General features: G+C 49.8%; 1 protein-coding gene across 2 annotated transcripts in view; it reads left to right on the top strand.

The window, feature by feature from the left end:
• The window catches only part of LOC140410622 (microtubule-associated protein RP/EB family member 3-like), a 222,307-nt gene that overhangs the window by 135,199 nt on the left and 67,946 nt on the right, over positions 1-19,162 (top strand). For both annotated transcript variants that reach the window (XM_072498937.1, XM_072498938.1), the window contains exon 5: positions 3,268-3,410. In XM_072498937.1, the coding sequence (XP_072355038.1) occupies positions 3,268-3,410 (143 nt within the window). The remainder of the gene's footprint in view (positions 1-3,267; positions 3,411-19,162) is intronic.

Genomic DNA, 19,162 nt, shown 5'->3' with positions numbered 1-19,162 from the left:
AAGACAGAATTAGCAGTTCATGTTCTAGTTGGTAAAATTGTCTATTCCCACTTTCAGTATAATGAGAGTTGCATTATTCTGCAGCAGGTACTCTTCCCCCACTGTTGTGGTGGAACTATTTACGTGACCGAGTGAACTATACCCAGTTACCCAACAGCTTAAACTATATATAGTGCTGCTGTTATGAGCAAACATCTCAACTCTGTTTACACGTGGCAATGAAAGTGTTGGTAAAGATATCAGTAATTTGAGAGTGATATGTTCCAGAAGTGAACAACCTTTTGAGAAATGACTTGAATATGGAATTTAAAGGTCATCTCAGGACTTTGTAAAGTTTGGAGTTTGCAAGTCATCAAGTCTGGCCTTGATAGAGAAGTTGGGATCAGAGTGGGTGCAGGTCATTGGAAGAGTTGTTGGGCAGAATTAGGTATTGGGTAGTAATACAGGGGAAGATCAAACAGAAAAAGAAAGCATACGATAGGCAAAAAGAACTAAGCACTGCAGATAGTCTAGACTAGTATAGAAAGTGCAGGGACGATGTCCAAAGGAAATCAAAGAGAGGGCATGAAAAAAGATGAACAAGTAAAGTTAAAGAAAACCCAGAGATGTTTTACCAATATATTAATGGTAAAAGGTTAGTTCAGGAAAAGTGGGACCTATCAGAGACGAAGAGGGGAAATTGTGTGTAGATGCAGAGGCTGTGGGAAGAGTTTTAAATGATTATTTTGTCCCCTTGTTTACAAAGGAAATGGATGATGCAGATACAGTTGTCCAGGAGGAACACTGTGAGATACTGGATGGAATAATCATATAGCGAGAGGAAGTATTCAAAGGATTGAAATCCTTGAAAGTTGATAAGTCACCAGGGCCAGGTGGAGGAGACTACTGAAGGAGGCCAAGGAGGAGAAAGCAGATGCTCTGAGGATGGTTTTCCAATCCTCACTAGACAAGGGGGAGGGACCGGTGGACTGGAGAAATGCAAACGCAGTACCCTTGTTTAAAAAGGGATCAAAGAAAATGCCAAATAATTATAGGCCAGTTAGTCTTACGTCAGTCGTGGGCAAATTAGTAGAATCAATCCTGAGAGACAGGATTGACTGTCACATAGAAAGGCTAGGTCTAGTCAGGGATAGTCAGCATCGATTTGTTAAAGGACGGTATTGCATCACAAATTTGATCGAATTATTTGAAGAAGTGACGAGAAGGGTTGATTAAGGTAGTGCAGTAGATGTTGTGTACTTGGACTTTAGCAAAGCATTTGACAAAAGTCCCACATGGCAGATTGATCAAGAAAGTGAAAGCCCATGGGATACAAGGCAATGTGGCAAACTGGATAAAAAGTTGGCTTAGTAGCAGGAAACAAAGGGTAATGGTCGATGGCTGCCCTTGCAATTGGAAAATTGTTTCAAGTGGTGTTCCACAGGGATCGGTGTTGGGTCCCTTACTGTTTCTGTTACATATCAACGATTTCGACATGAACGTTAGGAGAATGAGTGGGAAATTTGCAGGTGACACAAAGATTGACCGAGTGGTGGACAGTGTAGAGGATAGCTGTAATCTTCAAAACAATATAGATGGATTGGTGGAGTGGGCGATTAAGTGGCAGATGGAATTTGACACCGAGAAGTGTGAGGTCATGCATTTAGGGAGGTCAAATATTTGTAGGGAGTACACAATAAATGGAGTATAATAAGAGGGTAGATGAAGTGAGAGTTGGCGTACAGATACTGAGGTCCCTAAAGGCAGCAGTTCAAGTAGACAAGGTTGTTAAGAAAGCATATGGAATGCTCTTCTTCATTGGCAGAGGCATAGAATAATGTTAGAATATAATGTTATTGCTCTGGAGAGAGTTCAGAGAAGGTTTGCAAAAATGTTGCCAGGGCTAGACAAGTGTGGCTACAAGGAGAGATTGGATAGGTTGGGGTTATTTTCCTTGGAACAAAGAAGGCTGAGGGGTGACTTAATTGAGGTGTACAAAATTAGAAGGGGAAGAAATAGGGTGGGCAGGATAAAATTGTTTCCCTTGATGGAGGTTTCTAGAACCAGGGGACATAGATTCAAGATAAGTAGCAATGGCAGGTGTAGAGGGAACACGAGGGAAAATGTTTTTATGCAGAGGGCAGTGGGAGTCTGGAATCCGCTGCCCAAGTTTGTAGTGGAGGCAGAGACCCTAAACTCTTTTTATAAAGTAACTGGATCTGCACCTTATTTGCTCTAAGGTACAGGGTTATGGACTGGGTGCAGGAAGATGGGATTACAAAGGGCACCTGGATGTCCTCAAGCTGGCATGGACAAGATAGGCCAAATGGCCTCCTTCTGTGCTGTAACCTTTCTATGATCTGCAGTGCTGTTTACAAAGGTGTTCCAGGAATTTGACCCAGCGACAATGAAGGAACAGCAATATGGGTCAAAGTCAGGATAGTGTGTGATTTCAAGGGGAATTTGCAAATAGTGGTGTTTCCATTCGTCTGCTGCCTTTTCCCTTCTAGGTGGTAGAGATCATGTGCTTGGAAGGTGATGTTGGCGAGTTGCTGCATCTTGCATATGGAAAAGAATGTTTAAGGTGGTGAATGGACTGCTTTTAAGGTGGTCAAGCAGGCTGCTTTTTCCTGGATGATGTTGAGCTGCTTTCGTGTTGTTGGAGGTCCATTCATCAGGAAAATTGAGAATATTCCATTAGTGGCCGGTGTACCTAAAGAGTTGATCAAAATTCCAGGAATTGTTTTATAAAAGCTACTCCTGGATAAATTATTTTTGTACATTTATACATTTCATAGATGGTGAAAATGTTTAGGGGAGTCAGAAGATTAATTATATTCCACAGCATATTCAGCCTCTAACCTGCTCTTGGCCATTGTATTTAAGTAGCTGGTCCAGTTAAGTTTCTGGTCAGTGATGGGGTCCAGAATGTTGATTGTGGGATCCAGCAATGGTAATGCAATTGATATCAAGGGAAAGTGGTTGGACTCTTATTGGAAATTGTCATTGCCTGGCACATGTGTGATGTGAATGTTAGTTGAAAGATTAGAGGGCTGACATAAATACTGCATAACATGTCTTGTTAACTTTATGGAATGCTTACTCCTTCCTGTCAGTTCTTGTAAAAGGAATGAGCCCAATTCCACCTCCCACCCCACACCCAATATAGAGAATAAATGATTAGACTCATCAGCAGGAAAATGTTTTACTTTTCAGAATATTTGTCAGGAATCAGTTCTAAAATACTTAAATTGTTCTGAAATTATCTATTTTCAATTCTGGTTTAAGTGCCGCAGAGAACATCTCCACCAGCGCCTAAGATCACAAGAACACCAAATGTACCATCCTCAATGGGTATAAGGAAAACCCAACACTTTGCCAGAAATGGAGCCAGTGATGCAGATGCCCAGATAATTGAACTGAATCAGCAGGTAAGCATAATAATTTTAGTGCTTCAAGGGTAACCAACCAATTGCACATGAACTGCAGAATCAGTAAAAATATGAATATTCAGCTTTTGCTATTAAGTGTCTGCAAATAGGGAGAATTGAGTAATCGAACAAAAACTCCATATATAATATCCTCACAAATAAAGGACATATTGAAAAAGTAAATAGGAGTAAAAATATTAGCGGAATAATGGACTGTTTGTTCTGCTTCATGTTATAGTTTCCTCACTGTTCTTATTTTGGTGGAATCTTCATACAATGTTCAGTTTAGGGAATAAAGGTCCAATTAGCTCTTTTATAAATACGTTGTGAATTATTGTTCTCCTCACAAAATAAGTATTTCGATTTTTTTTTGCGGGGGGTAAACTTCTAAGAACAAGAAGTTGTAACACCAAGTTTACAAGACATGAATGTGCTTGGAATGAAGAATTCCATTCGACCCATCCAGTCCAGTTCTTCCAATTGAAAATGCACAAATCCTAATCGCACGCCGGAGAATCCTGCTCGGCTGGCGATCGGCAGCACCACCAAAGCTGCAGACTGGCTCGCTGACCTCTCAGAATTTCTCCACCTGGGGAAGATTAAGTACGCCATCCGAGGGTCAAAGGAAAGCTTCCTGGATACTTGGGGGCAGTTCATCGGCCTGTTCCAAAACCTGTTCGAGGCCAGCAACGAGGAGTAAGCTCGGGATTTTAAAAAAAGATGAAGAACCAAAGGACTACGCAACCTGGGGGTGGGGGTTGGGGAGAAAAATGGGGAAATCACTGGAGAAGAGGAAGGGTGCTGAAACCAATGGGGGGGGGGGGGAGGGGGGATATCATAGACCGATCCAGAGGGCAGCGAAATGTACGTACAGTTAGTCAAATGAAGGACAAAACAAACCTCTCTGTAAAATAAAGCAAATTAGCGCGGGCAAGAAAAATGTAATGTATAGAAGTAACAACTGTTTATAAATATGAGAAAAGCCAATGAAAAGATTTTTATTTTAAAGAAAGAAAATGCACAAATACTGACAGGAAATTTTCTTAATTTATTTGAATGAAATGAAAATCGCTTATTGTCACAAGTAGGCTTCAATGAAGTTCCTGTGAAAAGCCCCTAGTCGCCACATTCCGGCGCCTGTTCGGGGAGGCTGGTACGGGAACTTTTAACTTTTTAAATAGGACAAATGATTAAAAATTACATTTCTGAGAAATCTGAATATTTCTCCTCAACATCCATTATGTTTAAAAAACACATTGAATACCTTTAACAAAGCCATGTCAAGGTAGATGCTGAAAGGATTATTTTCCCTCATCAGGGAATCCAGAACTAGAGGGCACATCTTCAAAATAAGGAGTCTCCTCCCATTTAAGATAGAAATTAAGAATTTATTCTCTCAGTGGGCCATTAATTGTTGGAATTATCTACCCAGAGAGCAGTGGATTCTGGTAATTGAATGTATTCAAAGCTTTTTTTCAATAAATTTAGAGTACCCAATTCTTTTTTCCAATTAAGGGGCAATTCAGCGTGGCCAATTCACCTACCATGCTCATCTTTTTGGGTTGTGGGGGTGAGATCCACGCAAGGCACGGGGAGAAGGTGCAAACTCCATATGGACAGTGACCCGGGGTCAGGATTGAACCCGGCTCCACGGTGCTTGAGGCATCAATGCTAACGACTGCCACCGTGCTGCCCGAATGTATTTAAAACTGAATAAGATGTTTGATCTACAAAGGAGTCGAGGGTTATAGAGAAGAGGCAAGAAACTGGAGATAAGGCCTTAAGCAGATCAGCCGTGATCCCATCGAATGGTAGACGGCCCTTGAGGGACCAAAGGCCCTACTCCTTCAATTTCTTATGTTCTTATGACAGGTTTCTGAACTACTTGCATGAGGTATAAGTTACGAAAATACTTATTTCCAAATTTCCAAAATACTGGGCAGCATCTAACCAAACTTTGGCAAAGTGTCAGATCCAGTATGAAAACCAATGCGAATCCTGCCAGCGGCAAGAAATCTCACAGAATATTGAGCCTCTTTGAAATTTTTTTTAACCACTTGTGGCGGCCTCCTGCTGATTCGCTTGCTCTGGGGCAACTTATCTCTGTAATCAGTGGGGAGCTCCATATAAACATTCCCCTAGCACTTCTTCCAAGTCCATTAGAGGGGATGGCTGCCAGCGAGTCAAAACCACGGTTCAAAGTGGGAGCCCTGACCAAGCTCTTGGATGTTGTGCAGCAGAGGTGCGGTGTCCTCTATCCACAGTCACGCAGACATCTATCCAGCAAGGTCACCATCCACGAATGGAAGGCAATGGCAGCCTTAGTCAGTGCCAACTTACTACAGAAGAGGACAGGACAACAGTGCTGCAGAAAGATGAATGAACTTCTTCACGGGGCCAGGGTAAGACTGCCTCCTACAGTTTCTCACTGCATCCTGTCACACACCGCTGGCACCTCCAAGGTGACCTCTTACCCAGCCACCTCGTGGTTGCCAACACCTTTCAAGAGACCCCCAACCCCAATCTCCATGATCTCCTGCATTCTGCTCCTCAGATGCCCGCTCCCACTCAAGTCCCATGCCACACCTCATCACCATCTGAACTAACAGGACTCCCGCCTACATTCTTGCCATCTGTCTCATTAGAGGACAACCTCGAGCATAACAGGTGTAAGCAAGCGCAGCCACTCAGAGCTACACGCAAGCTCAGAAGCCTCTCCCCTTTGAGGAAAGAGCCCTTGAGTTGGCTGGGGAGGAGCAAGACCACCCTTGTGCAGAGGGCAAAGTGAGGTCTGCAGACAAAAGTGAGAAGCTGCAGAACACATAGTCATTCTTCAAGCCTCATGTGAGTAAACATTGTCCCATCATTTATCCCCCGTGATGCACTAATGCCATCACCCTTCCCTTGCAGAGCAATCAGTTGACGAGCCCGGACCATCCTCGCACCCTCTGGATACCACATACACGAGCAGCTCCAATGGAAACTTCCCGGACGCCACCATTTAAGAGGTGTCACGTCTGTCACCCACATCCTCCACCAGCGCAGATACTCACACCTCAAGATTAAGTAATAGGCAGGCTGCTGGTTCACTCGCTGGTGAGCACCTTATAATTGAAGATCCACTGCAGGCGGAGGCAGGGATATCCCAGGGAACCAACTCTTGGAGGGATGCGGGAGCCCAGGACTCTGCTGGCCCCTGGCCGATGATGTGCCCCTGGGTCCAGTCGTCCCAGAGCTGCTGGATCTATAAAGGCATCAGGAATGGATGACTGTATTTCTCCTTGGAGTGCAAGGCCAATTGGACGAGTCCCAGCACCTTCTGGCTGTGGAGATGGTGCCGTCACTCCTACACAAGGAAGCCAACACTGCAAGGGTGGGGTGCCCAGTGGAGACTTTGGTGCAGGAGATGTCTGCTCCATGGCTCAGCTCATGACCTCCATGACTGAGGACATGGTGCAGGCACTGGTGGGAATCCAGAAGTGTAATCGCCAGAGAACAGCGGGGTTTCTGGATCTCACTCCAGCTGCCCCTCTACCCCAAAGGGGAGCCCAGGGGCCCCCTGGCACCCAGAGGGACGATGATCGGCAGGAGCGCAGCCAGGGGACCTCCACCCAGGTGACCAAGGGATGTCCAGCTCATCTGACACCCTGTTCCCTGTGAGCCACACTCCTCCAGCCCAGGATACCGAGGAGGGTAACACTGCAACACCTATGCTGTCTGAAAGTAGGTCCAGACCCTCAAGGTCTAGGCTCCCCAGGGGACACCTGCTAAGGTCATCTTCGGCAACAGGGCGTAGAAGCCAGCAAGCCACCTCAACCTCAACTGTGGATCCAGGGGATACAACTAGACATAGTGGGAGGGTGAGGAAAACAGGCACACACCTGCATTATGCGCATCTTGTGGTCACAAACGATTTGGACATTTTGAGGGAGTGAAATCCCTTGAAGTGCATGAATGAAGCTGCATGATACCATGGAAACCGCGAGGCCACGTGGGTTTAGTCTTTTTGCGCCCTGCACCTGGGGCATGCCTGCCAAGCGGTCATAGCCCATGGTACTGTTGTCCTGGCTCTCCTGGTCCAAGTTTATACATATGTGGGCCTTGTAAAAGGGGCACTTGTTACCACCTATATACATTTGCGTGCGCCTGACTGGGAAATGCCACACAGCACCGGTGCTGCCCTGAAATGAGCGGCTCACATAGACGTTCAGACTGTCGCTAACTTTAACGGGCACGGGGACTTCCGGTGGTGGCTGTGGAGGAGTAAGTCGCACATTTGGTGGCTCCCGCTCTGGTTGGACTTTTGGACCTTTCCCCCGGACTTTTCTTTGGTTTTAATCGGAAGATTCGTTGGCTGAGGCAGCTGGGCCCTGTTTCCTCGCATTGGTTTATGGAAAAAAGGATCAGAAGTGTGCGAAAGGGCAGAAACAAGAAGCCAGTAGCGAGCGGTGTTGAAGTTGTAACGGGAGACAGTATGGCTGAGAGACGGACCCCTGGAGCGGCAGCGCAGCGTGTAACGGACCCAGTGATGCAGGCCATTCAGGATGGCTTCGCCAGACAGAAGCGAGAATGCCTGGACCCGATCAAGGAGTCAATTGATCGCCTGGAAAGCAGACTGGACGCCCAGGACCGTGCGATTCAGAATTTGGAGAAGGCACTGCTGTAACAAGAAGAGCACCAAACAGCTGTGGGGCTGGAGGTGGGGATGCTGCGAGAAGAGCAGAAAAGGCTATTGGAGAAGGTGGAAGACCTTGAGAATCGGTCCCACCGGCAGAATCTATGAATTGTCGGGCTTCCAGAGGGAGCTCAGGGAGCAGATGCTGGAGCATACGTGGCAGGTATGTTCGAAACGCTGCTGGGGGAGGGGGTATTCCCCCGACCACTGGAGATGGACTGGGCATTTCGGGCGCTTGCCAGGAAGCCACCGGCGGGATACCCTCCGAGGGCGATGGTGGTGAGATTCCACAGGTTCCTGGACAAGGAATGTATTCTGCGGTAGGCCAAGCGGACGAGGAGTTGCAGGTGGGAGAATAACATCCTGCGGGTGTACCAGAACCTGAGCGTGGAGGTGGCGAGGAAGAGGGCAGGCTTCAATCAAGTCAAGGCGATTTTCTTTAAGAAGCAGGTGAAGTTTGGCCTGCAATACCCGGCGCGCCTGTGGGTTACGCATGAAGACCAACATCATTATTTTGATGTCGCCTGATGAGGCGTTGGACTATGCAAAAAGAAAAGGACTGGTGGGAGCTTGAGAACTTTTGGACTCAGTGACAATATGTTGGTCTATAATGGGCCCTTTTTCTTTGTTTTTCTCTGGGGAGTTTTTTGTTTATTTGTTTTTCTTCTCTCCCCTTGGAATGTTGGTGAGGCTTCGGTTGTTTTTTTTTTCTCTCTTTCTGTTGTTAAAGTTGGCTATGTTTTTTCGTATTGCTTTGTATCAGTCTTTTTGGAGCTCTGTTTAGGGGAGAGGGAAGAGGGGGGGGGGAGAATCGATTTTCCGTTTTGTTTTTGGTTCTTTCTTTTTGGGGTGGGGTAGATGTTGGTAATATTACTTTTGTGTTTTATTTTGGGTGATTATACTGTTGTGCATTTGGTGGGATGGAGACGTGCCTGTCTGGGTTTTGGTGGGTGGTACTTTTGATCTTTGTGTTTTCTTGCTGCTGGGTGTTTGTTTGCGGATTGTTGGATGAGGGAACTTGTTTACAGGAGCGGGGGGAGGGGAGCAAGGGAACAATGGGTTGGAGACTTTTTGGTGCCAGAGGTGGGGATCACCAAGCTAGCTGGGTGAGCTAGCTCACGGAAGCACAGTGGGGGGGGGGGGGTTTATATGCTTAGTTTATTAGCTGGGTTGGGATTTAGAGTAGTGTTGTTGGGGGGTGAGGGGGGGGGGGGGGTTCTGCTGACATGGGAGGGACCGATGGAAGGTCACTGAGGGGGTCGGGGGTGGGGGCTGCCCCGGGGCGGACTGGAGGAGGTGCGGAGCATGGGCTAGAAGCAGGCCCAAGAAAGGTGATGGCTGACCGGCGGGGGGAGGGGGGCACTTTGCCCCCCAACTAGGCTGGCCACCTGGAATGTCCAGGGGCTAAATGGGCCGGTGAAGAGGGCTTGTGTGTTTGCACACCTGAGGAGAATGAAGGCAGACGTGGTGATGCTGCAGGAGACACATTTTTAAAAATATATATATTTTATTCAAATTTTTTCGGTCAAACAAGAACAGTACAGGGTTTTCCCCTTTTTACAACTTTAAAACAATATAAATAATAATGACCGTTTTTTTTTTTAACAAATAAATAATATATTAACTAAATGGCAACTGCCAACAACAAAATAATAACTCTCCAAGACAATAAAGTCCCACACGCCAGTATAAATAACTAATATACAAACAACTATAGGAAACCCCTGAGGGCCCGCATGGGCCCTCCCCTCTCCCCCCTCCCCCTCCCCCCCGGGTTGCTGCTGCTACCTTCTCCATTTCCCTTATCGTTCTGCGAGGTAGTCAAGGAACGGCCGCCACTGCCTGGTGAACCCTTGAGCTGAACCTCTTAGTGCGTACTTTATCCGCTCCAATTTTATGAACCCTGCCATGTCGTTTATCCAGGCCTCCACGCCCGGGGGTTTAGCTTCTTTCCACACAAGTAGAATCCTTCGCCGGGCTACTAGGGACGCAAAGGCCAAAACATCGGCCACTCTCGCCTCCTGCACTCCCGGCTCATCTGCAACCCCAAATATAGCCAACCCCCAGCCTGGTTCGACCCGGACCCCCACCACCTTTGAAATCACTTTTGCCACACCCACCCAGAACCCATGCAATACCGGACATGACCAAAACATGTGGGTGTGGTTCGCCGGGCTTCCCGCGCATCTCCCGCACCTATCCTCCACTCCAAAAAATCTACTCAGCCTTGCTCCCGTCATATGCGCCCTGTGTAGAACCTTGAATTGTATCAGGCTGAGCCTGGCACACGAGGACGAAGAGTTTACCCTACTTAGGGCATCTGCCCACAGCCCCTCCTCAATCTCTTCCCCCAGCTCCTCCTCCCATTTTCCCTTCAGCTCCTCTACCATCGTATCCCCCTCATCTCTCATTTCCCTATATATATCTGACACCCTACCATCACCCACCCATGCCCCCGAAATCACTCTGTCCTGGATCTCTTGCGCCAGGAGCTGCGGAAATTCCCTCACCTGTTGCCTCACAAATGCCCTCACTTGCATCTAGCGAAATGCATTCCCAGGTGGCAACCCATATTTTTCTGTCAGTGCTCCCAGGCTCGCGAACGTCCCGTCTAAGGACAAGTCCTTCAATTTCGCAATTCCTGCTCGCTGCCAAGATTTAAATCCCCCATCTATCCTTCCCGGGACGAACCTATGGTTGTTCCTTATCGGGGAGCACACCGAGGCACCCGTCACTCCCTTATGTCGTCTCCACTGCCCCCAAATTTTTAGTGTTACCAGCACCACTGGACTTGTGGTGTACTTTTTCGGGGAGAACGGTAAAGGCGCCGTCACTAATGCTTGCAGGCAGGTTCCCCTACAGGACGCCATCTCTAGTCTTTTCCACGCCGCTCCCTCCCCTTCCCCCATCCACTTGCATACCATTGATATATTGGCTGCCCAATAATAGTCACTTAAGCTCGGCAGTGCCAGTCCCCCCCTATCCCTGCTACGCTGCAGAAACCCCCTCTTCACTCTTGGGGTCTTCCCATCCCACACAAAGCTCATAACGCTCTTATCCACTTTTTTGAAAAAAGCCTTGGTAATCATCACAGGGAGGCACTGGAACACAAAAAGAAATCGTGGAAGGACCACCATTTTGACCGCCTGCACCCTGCCTGCCAGTGACAGGGGCACCATGTCCCATCTCCTAAAATCCTCTTCCATCTGCTCCACCAATCTTCCTAAATTAAGCTTATGCAAGGTTCCCCAGTTCCTGGCTATCTGGATCCCTAGGTACCGAAAATCCCTTGTTACTCTCCTCAGCGGCAAATCATCTATTCCCCTGCTCTGTTCCCCAGGGTGCATCACAAACAGCTCACTCTTCCCCATATTCAGTTTATATCCCGAAAATTCCCCAAACTCCCTGAGTGTCTGCATTATCTCGGGCATCCCCTCCACTGGGTCCGCGACATACAACAACAAATCATCCGCGTATAATGACACCCGGTGCTCTTCTCCTCCCCTAAGTACTCCCCTCCACTTCCTAGAGCTCCTCAGCGCTATGGCCAGTTGCTCAATTGCCAACGCAACCAGCATCGGGGACAGGGGACACCCCTGTCTTGTCCCTCTATATAGACGGAAGTAGTCAGATCTCTGCCTGTTTGTGATCACACTTGCCACCAGGACCCTATATAAGAGCTGAACCCACCCAATAATCCCCTCTCCAAATCCAAATCTCCTCAACACTTCCCACAGGTAATCCCACTCCACTCTATCAAATGCTTTCTCAGCATCCATCGCCACCACTATCTCCGCCTCTCCCTCCGGCGGGGACATCATCATCACACCTAGCAGCCTCCGTATATTAGTGTTCAACTGTCTCGCCTTAACAAACCCAGTTTGATCCTCGTGAACCACCCCTGGAACATAATCCTCGATCCTCGTCGCCATCACCTTGGCCAAGAGCTTGGCATCTACATTCAGAAGGGAGATAGGCCTGTAAGACCCGCACTGCAGCGGGTCTTTGTCCCTCTTCAGGAGCAACGATATCGTTGCCTCCGACATCGTCGGGGGCAACGTCCCCCCTTCCCTGGCCTCGTTAAAGGTTTGCGTCAGAAGCGGGGCTAGTAGGTCCATGTATTTCCTATAAAATTCCACCGGGAACCCATCTGGTCCCGGGGCCTTCCCTGCCTGCATGCTCCCAATCCCTTTTACCACCTCCTCCACCTCAATCTGTGCTCCCAATCCTGTCCTCTCCTGCTCCTCAACCTTCGGGAATTCCAGCTGATCCAGGAAGTGCATCATTCCCTCCTTCCCTTCCGGGGGTTGAGCCTTATACAGCCTCTCATAAAATGCCTTAAACACCCCGTTCACCCTCTCTGCTCCCCGTTCCATCTCACCCTCCTCATCCCTCACCCCACCTATCTCCCTCGCCGCCCCTCTCTTCCTCAATTGTTGGGCCAGTAACCGGCTCGCCTTCTCTCCGTACTCATACTGTACTCCCTGTGCCTTCCTCCATTGTGCCTCTGCTCTGCCCGTGGCCAGCAAGTCAAATTCCGTATGCAACCTTTGTCTTTCCCTGTACAGTCCCTCATCCGGAGCCTCTGCATATTGCCTATCCACCCTCAAAATTTCTCTCAACAATCGCTCCCTCTCTTTACTCTCTTGTTTCCCCTTATGGGCCTTTGTGGAAATCAGTTCCCCTCTGACCACCGCCTTCAATGCCTCCCAGACCACTCCCACCTGAACCTCTCCATCATCGTTAATCTCCAGGTACCTTTCGATACATCCCCTCACCCTTACACACACACCCTCATCCGCCAACAGTCCCATATCTAATCTCCAGAGTGGGTGCCGTTCCTTTTCCTCTCCTACTACCAGATCTACCCAATGTGGGGCATGGTCCGAGATGGCTATGGCCGAATACTCCGTCCCTGTCACCTTCGGGATCAGTGCCCTTCCCAGGACAAAGAAGTCTATCCGAGAATACACCTTGTGGACATGGGAGAAGAAGGAAAACTCCCTACTCCTGGGCCTAGTGAATCTCCAGGGGTCTACTCCTCCCATCTGCTCCATGAAGTCCTTAAGCACCTTGGCCGCTGCCGGCCTCCTCCCGGTCCTAGACCTGGACCGGTCCAGCCCTGGATCCTGCACAGTGTTGAAATCTCCCCCCATTACCAACTTTCACGCCTCCAGGTCCGGGATACGCCCCAGCATACGCTTCATGAAGTTTGCATCATCCCAGTTCGGGGCATATACGTTCACCAGATCCACCGCTTCCCCTTGTAATCTGCCACTCACCATCACGTATCTACCCCCACTGTCCGCTACTATGGTCCTTGCCTCAAACACTACCCGTTTCCCCACTAATATAGCCACCCCTCTATTTTTCGCATCCAAGCCCGAATGAAATATCTGTCCCACCCATCCTTTACGTAATCTGACCTGATCCGCCAGTTTCAGATGTGTCTCCTGTAGCATGACCACATCTCCCTTTAATTTCTTTAGGTGCGCGAGTACCCTTGCCCTCTTAATCGGCCCATTCAGCCCTCTCACATTCCACGTGATCAACCGGGTTGGGGGGCTCTTTACCCCCCCCCATGTCGACTAGCCATCCCCTTTTTTAGACCAGCTCCTCACCCGGTTCCCACGCTCCCGTTTGTCCCCCCGACGGTGTGCTCCCGTCCCGACCACCCCACCCCATAACAGCTCCCCCTTTCCTTTAGCAGCAGCAACCCAGTTAACTCCCCCCCCCCCCCCCCCCCCCCCCCCCCCCCCCCTCCGCTCGATCCCTTTCTAGCGTAATTGCTCCCCCCATGTTACTCCCAGAAGTCAGCAAACTCTGGCTGACCTTGGCTTCCCCCGTTTATCCTTGGCCCCCCATTGTGTAAGGCCCCCTCCTTCCTGCACTCTCTTTCCCGCCGCAATTACCATAGCGCGGGAACAAAGCCCGCGTTTCCCACTCGGCCCCGCCCCTAATGGCACAGCTCCCTCTCTCCTTCCCCCTCTCCTTCCCCACCGGCGCCCACAGTTCACCATACCCCCCCCCCAATGAGGGGGATAGAGAAAATTTCCCTTCCCCCTTCCCCGTCCCGTACAATCCCCCCACTACTTTATTACAGAAACTCTTTCTCTCTCCAGTCTAGTCCAACTTCTCCTCTACAATAAATGTCCACGCCTGTTCTGCCGTCTCGAAGTAGTGATGTTTCCCTTGGTGTGTAACCCACAGTCTCGCTGGCTGCAGCATTCCAAATTTAACTTTCTTTCTATGTAGCACCGCCTTGGCCCGATTGAAACTCGCCCTCCTTCTCGCCACCTCCGCACTCCAATCCTGGTACACGCGGATCACCGCATTCTCCCACCTGCAGCTCCGTGTCTTTTTCGCCCATCTCAGGACCATCTCCCTGTCCTTATAGCGGTGAAACCTCACAACTATGGCTCGAGGTATTTCTCCTGCCTTTGGTCTTCGCGCAAGGACTCGGTATGCTCCCTCCACTTCCAAGGGGTCCGTCGGGGCCTCCGGTCCCATTAACGAGTGAAGCAATGTGCTCACATATGCCCCGACGTCCGCCCCTTCTGCACCTTCGGGAAGACCCAAAACTCTTAAGTTCTTCCTCCTCGAGTTATTCTCCAGGGCTTCCAGCTTCTCTACACACCTTTTATGCAGTGCCTCGTGCGTCTCTGTCTTCACCACCAGGCCCTGTATTTCATCCTCATTCTCAGCAGCCTTTGCCTTCACATCACGAAGCTCCAACTCCTGGGTCTTCTGTGCCTCCTTTAGCCCTTCAATCGCCTGTAGCATCGGGGCCAACACCTCCTTCTTCAGCTCCTCCACACAACGCCGCAGGAACTCTTGCTGTTCCGGGCCCCACACCGAACGGCCTCCTTCCGCCGCCATCTTGCTTCGTGCTTCCCTTCCTTGCCGCTGCTCCTGAGGATCCTCTGCAATCCAGCCACTACTCTCTTCTTTCTCCATATATATCCGGGGGGATTCCCTTCTATTTCACCGCACAATGGTTTTAGCCGTCAAAAAGTGCCGTTGCGGCTCCTAATAAGAGCCCAAAAGTCCGTTCCAACGGAAGGTGCTGAAACGTGCGACTCAGCTGGTCATCGCCGCACCCGGAAGTCTCCCAGGAGACACATCTTAAAGTAGTGGATCAGGTCAGGTTGAGGAAAGGCTGGGTTAGTCAGGTTTTCCACTCGGGGCTGGAATCAAAGACAAGGGGGGCTGCGATTTTGATCAACACGCGGGTTCCAAGAACAAGTCCCCATCCTCTCTATCCCCGCTCTCCGCCAAATACGGACCCCCACATCCATCATCCCCGGGGGAAACCTATGATTGTCACAGATTGGGGACCACACCGATGCCCCTTCTGCTCCCACATGCCTCCTCCACTGCCCCCAGACTCTCAGGGCCGCCACCACCACTGGACTGTTGGAGTACCACGCCGGCGGGAACGGCAGGGGCGCCGCCACCACTGCCCCTAAACTTGTGCCCTTACACGAAGCCGCCTCCATGCGCACCCACGCCGGTCTCCTCCCCCCCCCCCCCCCCCCCCCCCCCCCCCCCCCCCCCCCCAGCCTCCTCACCATGGCTATGTTAGCCACTGAGTAATAATTACTGAAATTCGGCAGGGCCAGTCCACCATCTCCACGATTCGCTCGAGCATTGCCCTCTTCACCCGCCCCCACACACAAAGCCCACTATAATCTTATTCATCCGCTTTAAAAAGGACCGCGGGATGAAGACGGGGAGGCACTGGAAAACTAAGAGAATCCTCGGGAGGGCCATCATTTTTACCGACTGCACCCTACCTGCCAGTGACAATGGGAGTGCGTCCCATCTCCGTAAATCCTCCTTCATCTGGTCCACCAACCGGGCCAGGTTCAATTTGTGTAGCCTGTCCCAATCCCTCGCCACCTGAATACCCATGTACCTAAAACTGTCCCCTACCACTCTGAACGGCAGTTCCCCATGTCGCTTCTCCTGACCTCTCACCTGAACCACAAACAACTCGCTCTTCCCCATATTTAGCTTGTAACCCGAATATCGTCCGAATTCCCCTAAGATTCCCATAATTTCCCCCAGCTTACCGAGTATGAGGGCGCTGGAGATGAAGTTTGCACTGGCTGGAGGGAATGATCTCCGATATTTACAGATACGGGACTTTTTGCGGAGGCAGGTACCAACCTTCCCACTTCTGCCGCTAAGGGGGATTCAGGATAGGGTGGTCTCTAGAGGATGGATAGGGGAGGGGAGCGTCTCGGAGATATATAAAGAGCTTATGGGTTCGGGGAAGACACAGACCGAGGAGCTGAAACGAAAGTTGGAGGAGAGATGGAGGAGGGCCTTTGGGCGGACGCGTTAGGAAGGTTCAATGCGACCGCAACATGCGCCAGGCTCAGCCTGATCCAATTTAAGGTTGTTCACCGGGCTCACATGACAGTGGCCCGGATTAGCAGATTCTTTGGGGTGAAGGACAGGTGTGCGAAGTGTGCGGGGGTGCCAGTGAACCATGTCCACACGTTCTGGGCATGTCCAAAACTGAGGGGATTTTGGCAGAGGTTTGCCGATACCATGTCCACGGTATTAAATATGAAGGTGGCGATTTTGGGGGTATCGCAGGACCCGGGAATCCAGGAGGAGAAAGAGGCAGATGTTCTGGCCTTTGCTTCCCTGGTAGCCCGGAGGCATATATTGCTGGCGTGGAGGGACTCAAAGCCCCCGAAATCGGAGACCTGGCTTTCAGACATGGCAGGCTTCCTCTGCCTGGAGAAAATTAAGTTCGCCATGAGAGGGTCTCTGTTAGGGTTCGCCCGGAGGTGGCAACCATTCGTCGACTTCCTCGCAGAGAACTAATCGTTAGCATAAAAGGGGATGGGGGGGTTAGGTTAGCGTAGGTTAGGGGAGTAAGTAATGGCAAGACCTGCGGGAGAGGGTGGCAGAATTTGCACTATGTATATATTTATCTTGTTATTTATATTATTGATTTTATTGCTGTTAAAATGCCAAAGAAAATTCCTCAATAAAACGTTTGTTAAAAAAAAACTTTAACGGGCATGGGCCGTGGGTGTCCTCCCATTCCATGTAGTGCCAGCTCTTGCAGGACCTGGCAAAGATGGGCCCCGGCCCCCAGGACAAACACAGTCTTCTCTGGCACTGAAACTCCAACATCGGCAGGTAGGATGGCCGAAGCCGGAAGACCCTATGCCGGTAGTGTCTCCTACAAGGCTCCACCATCTGTGATGCTGCTCCCAGAGCAGCTAGGGGCCCAGTTTCCCCTTCCTCTACAGAGCACAGCTCCTGGTTATGTGCAGTGGCATGTCGCTGTCTCTGCTGCTGCTTGATCGCTATGAGTAGAAAAAACAACTCAACTGGCTCCATGATTCTCCAGAATCATGTGCTGAAATGGAGAGCACCAAAGTGAGGAATGAGAAATCCTGACAATGCTCTGACCCTCGGCCCTCTCAGGATCTGGGACTCCCACCCATGCGCATCACCCAATGTGAGTGCTTTTCCACTGAGTCTCACTCTCCCCGTCACACAATAGTCACTTCCCCAGTTGTCCTTCTCAACGCTACCTGGATGAGGCGCGTGGACCCTCGGGAGTCAGTGACACATGCCTCCAACCCTGGCATTAGGTGAAAGGGCAGTTGTTGCATGGGACCAGCATCTGCATCCTCACGGAGGACCTCAAAGATGCCCACCCCCGTCATAACCTTGAACGGAGTGAGTGATCACCATCACATCACATCTTGCACAGTGTTATCTGTGTAATGTTAATGCTTGAAGATCCATGTTTGAGGCCAATGCTTCCAAAGGGTTAAGAACTTAGCTCCAATCAGTGGCACTGATTTTTAGCTCTGCAGATTGCATTGGCACAATTGACTAGTCAAGGAAGGGTGAGGTTACATTTCAGGATAATGACTGCCTCTTGTGGCAGACGAAGCATAGCTGGTTAAAGTGAAGCCTGCAGCGAGCATGACAAGTACATCCCGAGAGGGCACCATCTTTCTCCCAGGTCTCAAGCTGCAGACTTGACCAGCCTTCCATCAACCACAGCAATCCACCACAACACCAATGGCTGACAATCAAACTTCCCTGACAAATGGATTTGAACTTCCATGCACCTTAACGCCTTTGTCCTCACAGTGCTGCCTGAATGTGGGGTTCAACTCACAATGCAGTCGACCTCCCTCCAGTGAGCCGGTCTTCATGTCACATGAGGAAGGGATAGAACCCATCTTGAGTCCCTAATTCTGCCCTTACAACCTGTCCTCAAATGGAACTCTACCCAGTTATCTCACAGTCACCCCCAGTGCTGACGCTCTATATTCACCTCCTCCCACCCACTTTCCAGCTCCCACTATGGACTGGCACATGTCCAGCAAGGAGGATAAGAGAAGCGACGCCTGCATGCTAGCCTTCAGACCCCCTTATAACAAGGGGCACCCCGACATGAAGAGAAGGTAACGTTTGCGAACGACCCCTCCCCTGAGATTGAGAGTCTGAACCCCTTCCCTCACCCCGAGTTCAACTTATCAGTGTTTCTCGTGTTCTCTCGAGTACACCCTGGCATTTAACATCCTGGAGGGTGATGGCTGACTGAGAGCTCACCTCCAAAGTCCCCGTCGGTGGTGAGGTTCGCCAGGTTCACGTTTATATAAACCTGTTGTAAATGTTGTCACGCTGGGACCCGTTGAATGTTCTATGAGGGGGGAAATCCCAGAATGAGTGCTCACTAATGACATGCTAATGTGTTAAAATGAGGTTCTTGGGCTCCCGTGACATGTTTCGCATCACTCCACTGGCCAGAGGGTTTAAAATCACGATCTCGCCAGAGAGAATCGCGTTTTACGATTCTCTCCAGATTTTGCGCTTGCTTCGCTCTTCTTACTGACGGCTAGCATGAGCTCAAAATTTCTCCCACTGGGTCTATTACACCAAAATTATACAAAACCTACTGAAGCAACTTCGCCTTCTAAACATGGTCATGAGACACTTCAACTCCATACTCCCAGAATACCTTGATCCACTGCAATTCGCATACCAACACAACCGGTCCACAGCAGACATTATCTCCCTGGCCCTACAC

Source organism: Scyliorhinus torazame, chromosome 4 (assembly GCF_047496885.1).
Source record: "Scyliorhinus torazame isolate Kashiwa2021f chromosome 4, sScyTor2.1, whole genome shotgun sequence".
Lineage (NCBI taxonomy): Eukaryota > Metazoa > Chordata > Chondrichthyes > Carcharhiniformes > Scyliorhinidae > Scyliorhinus > Scyliorhinus torazame.
The sequence above is the reverse complement of the archived record's forward strand: the minus strand, read 5'-3'. Positions and strand labels throughout refer to the sequence as shown.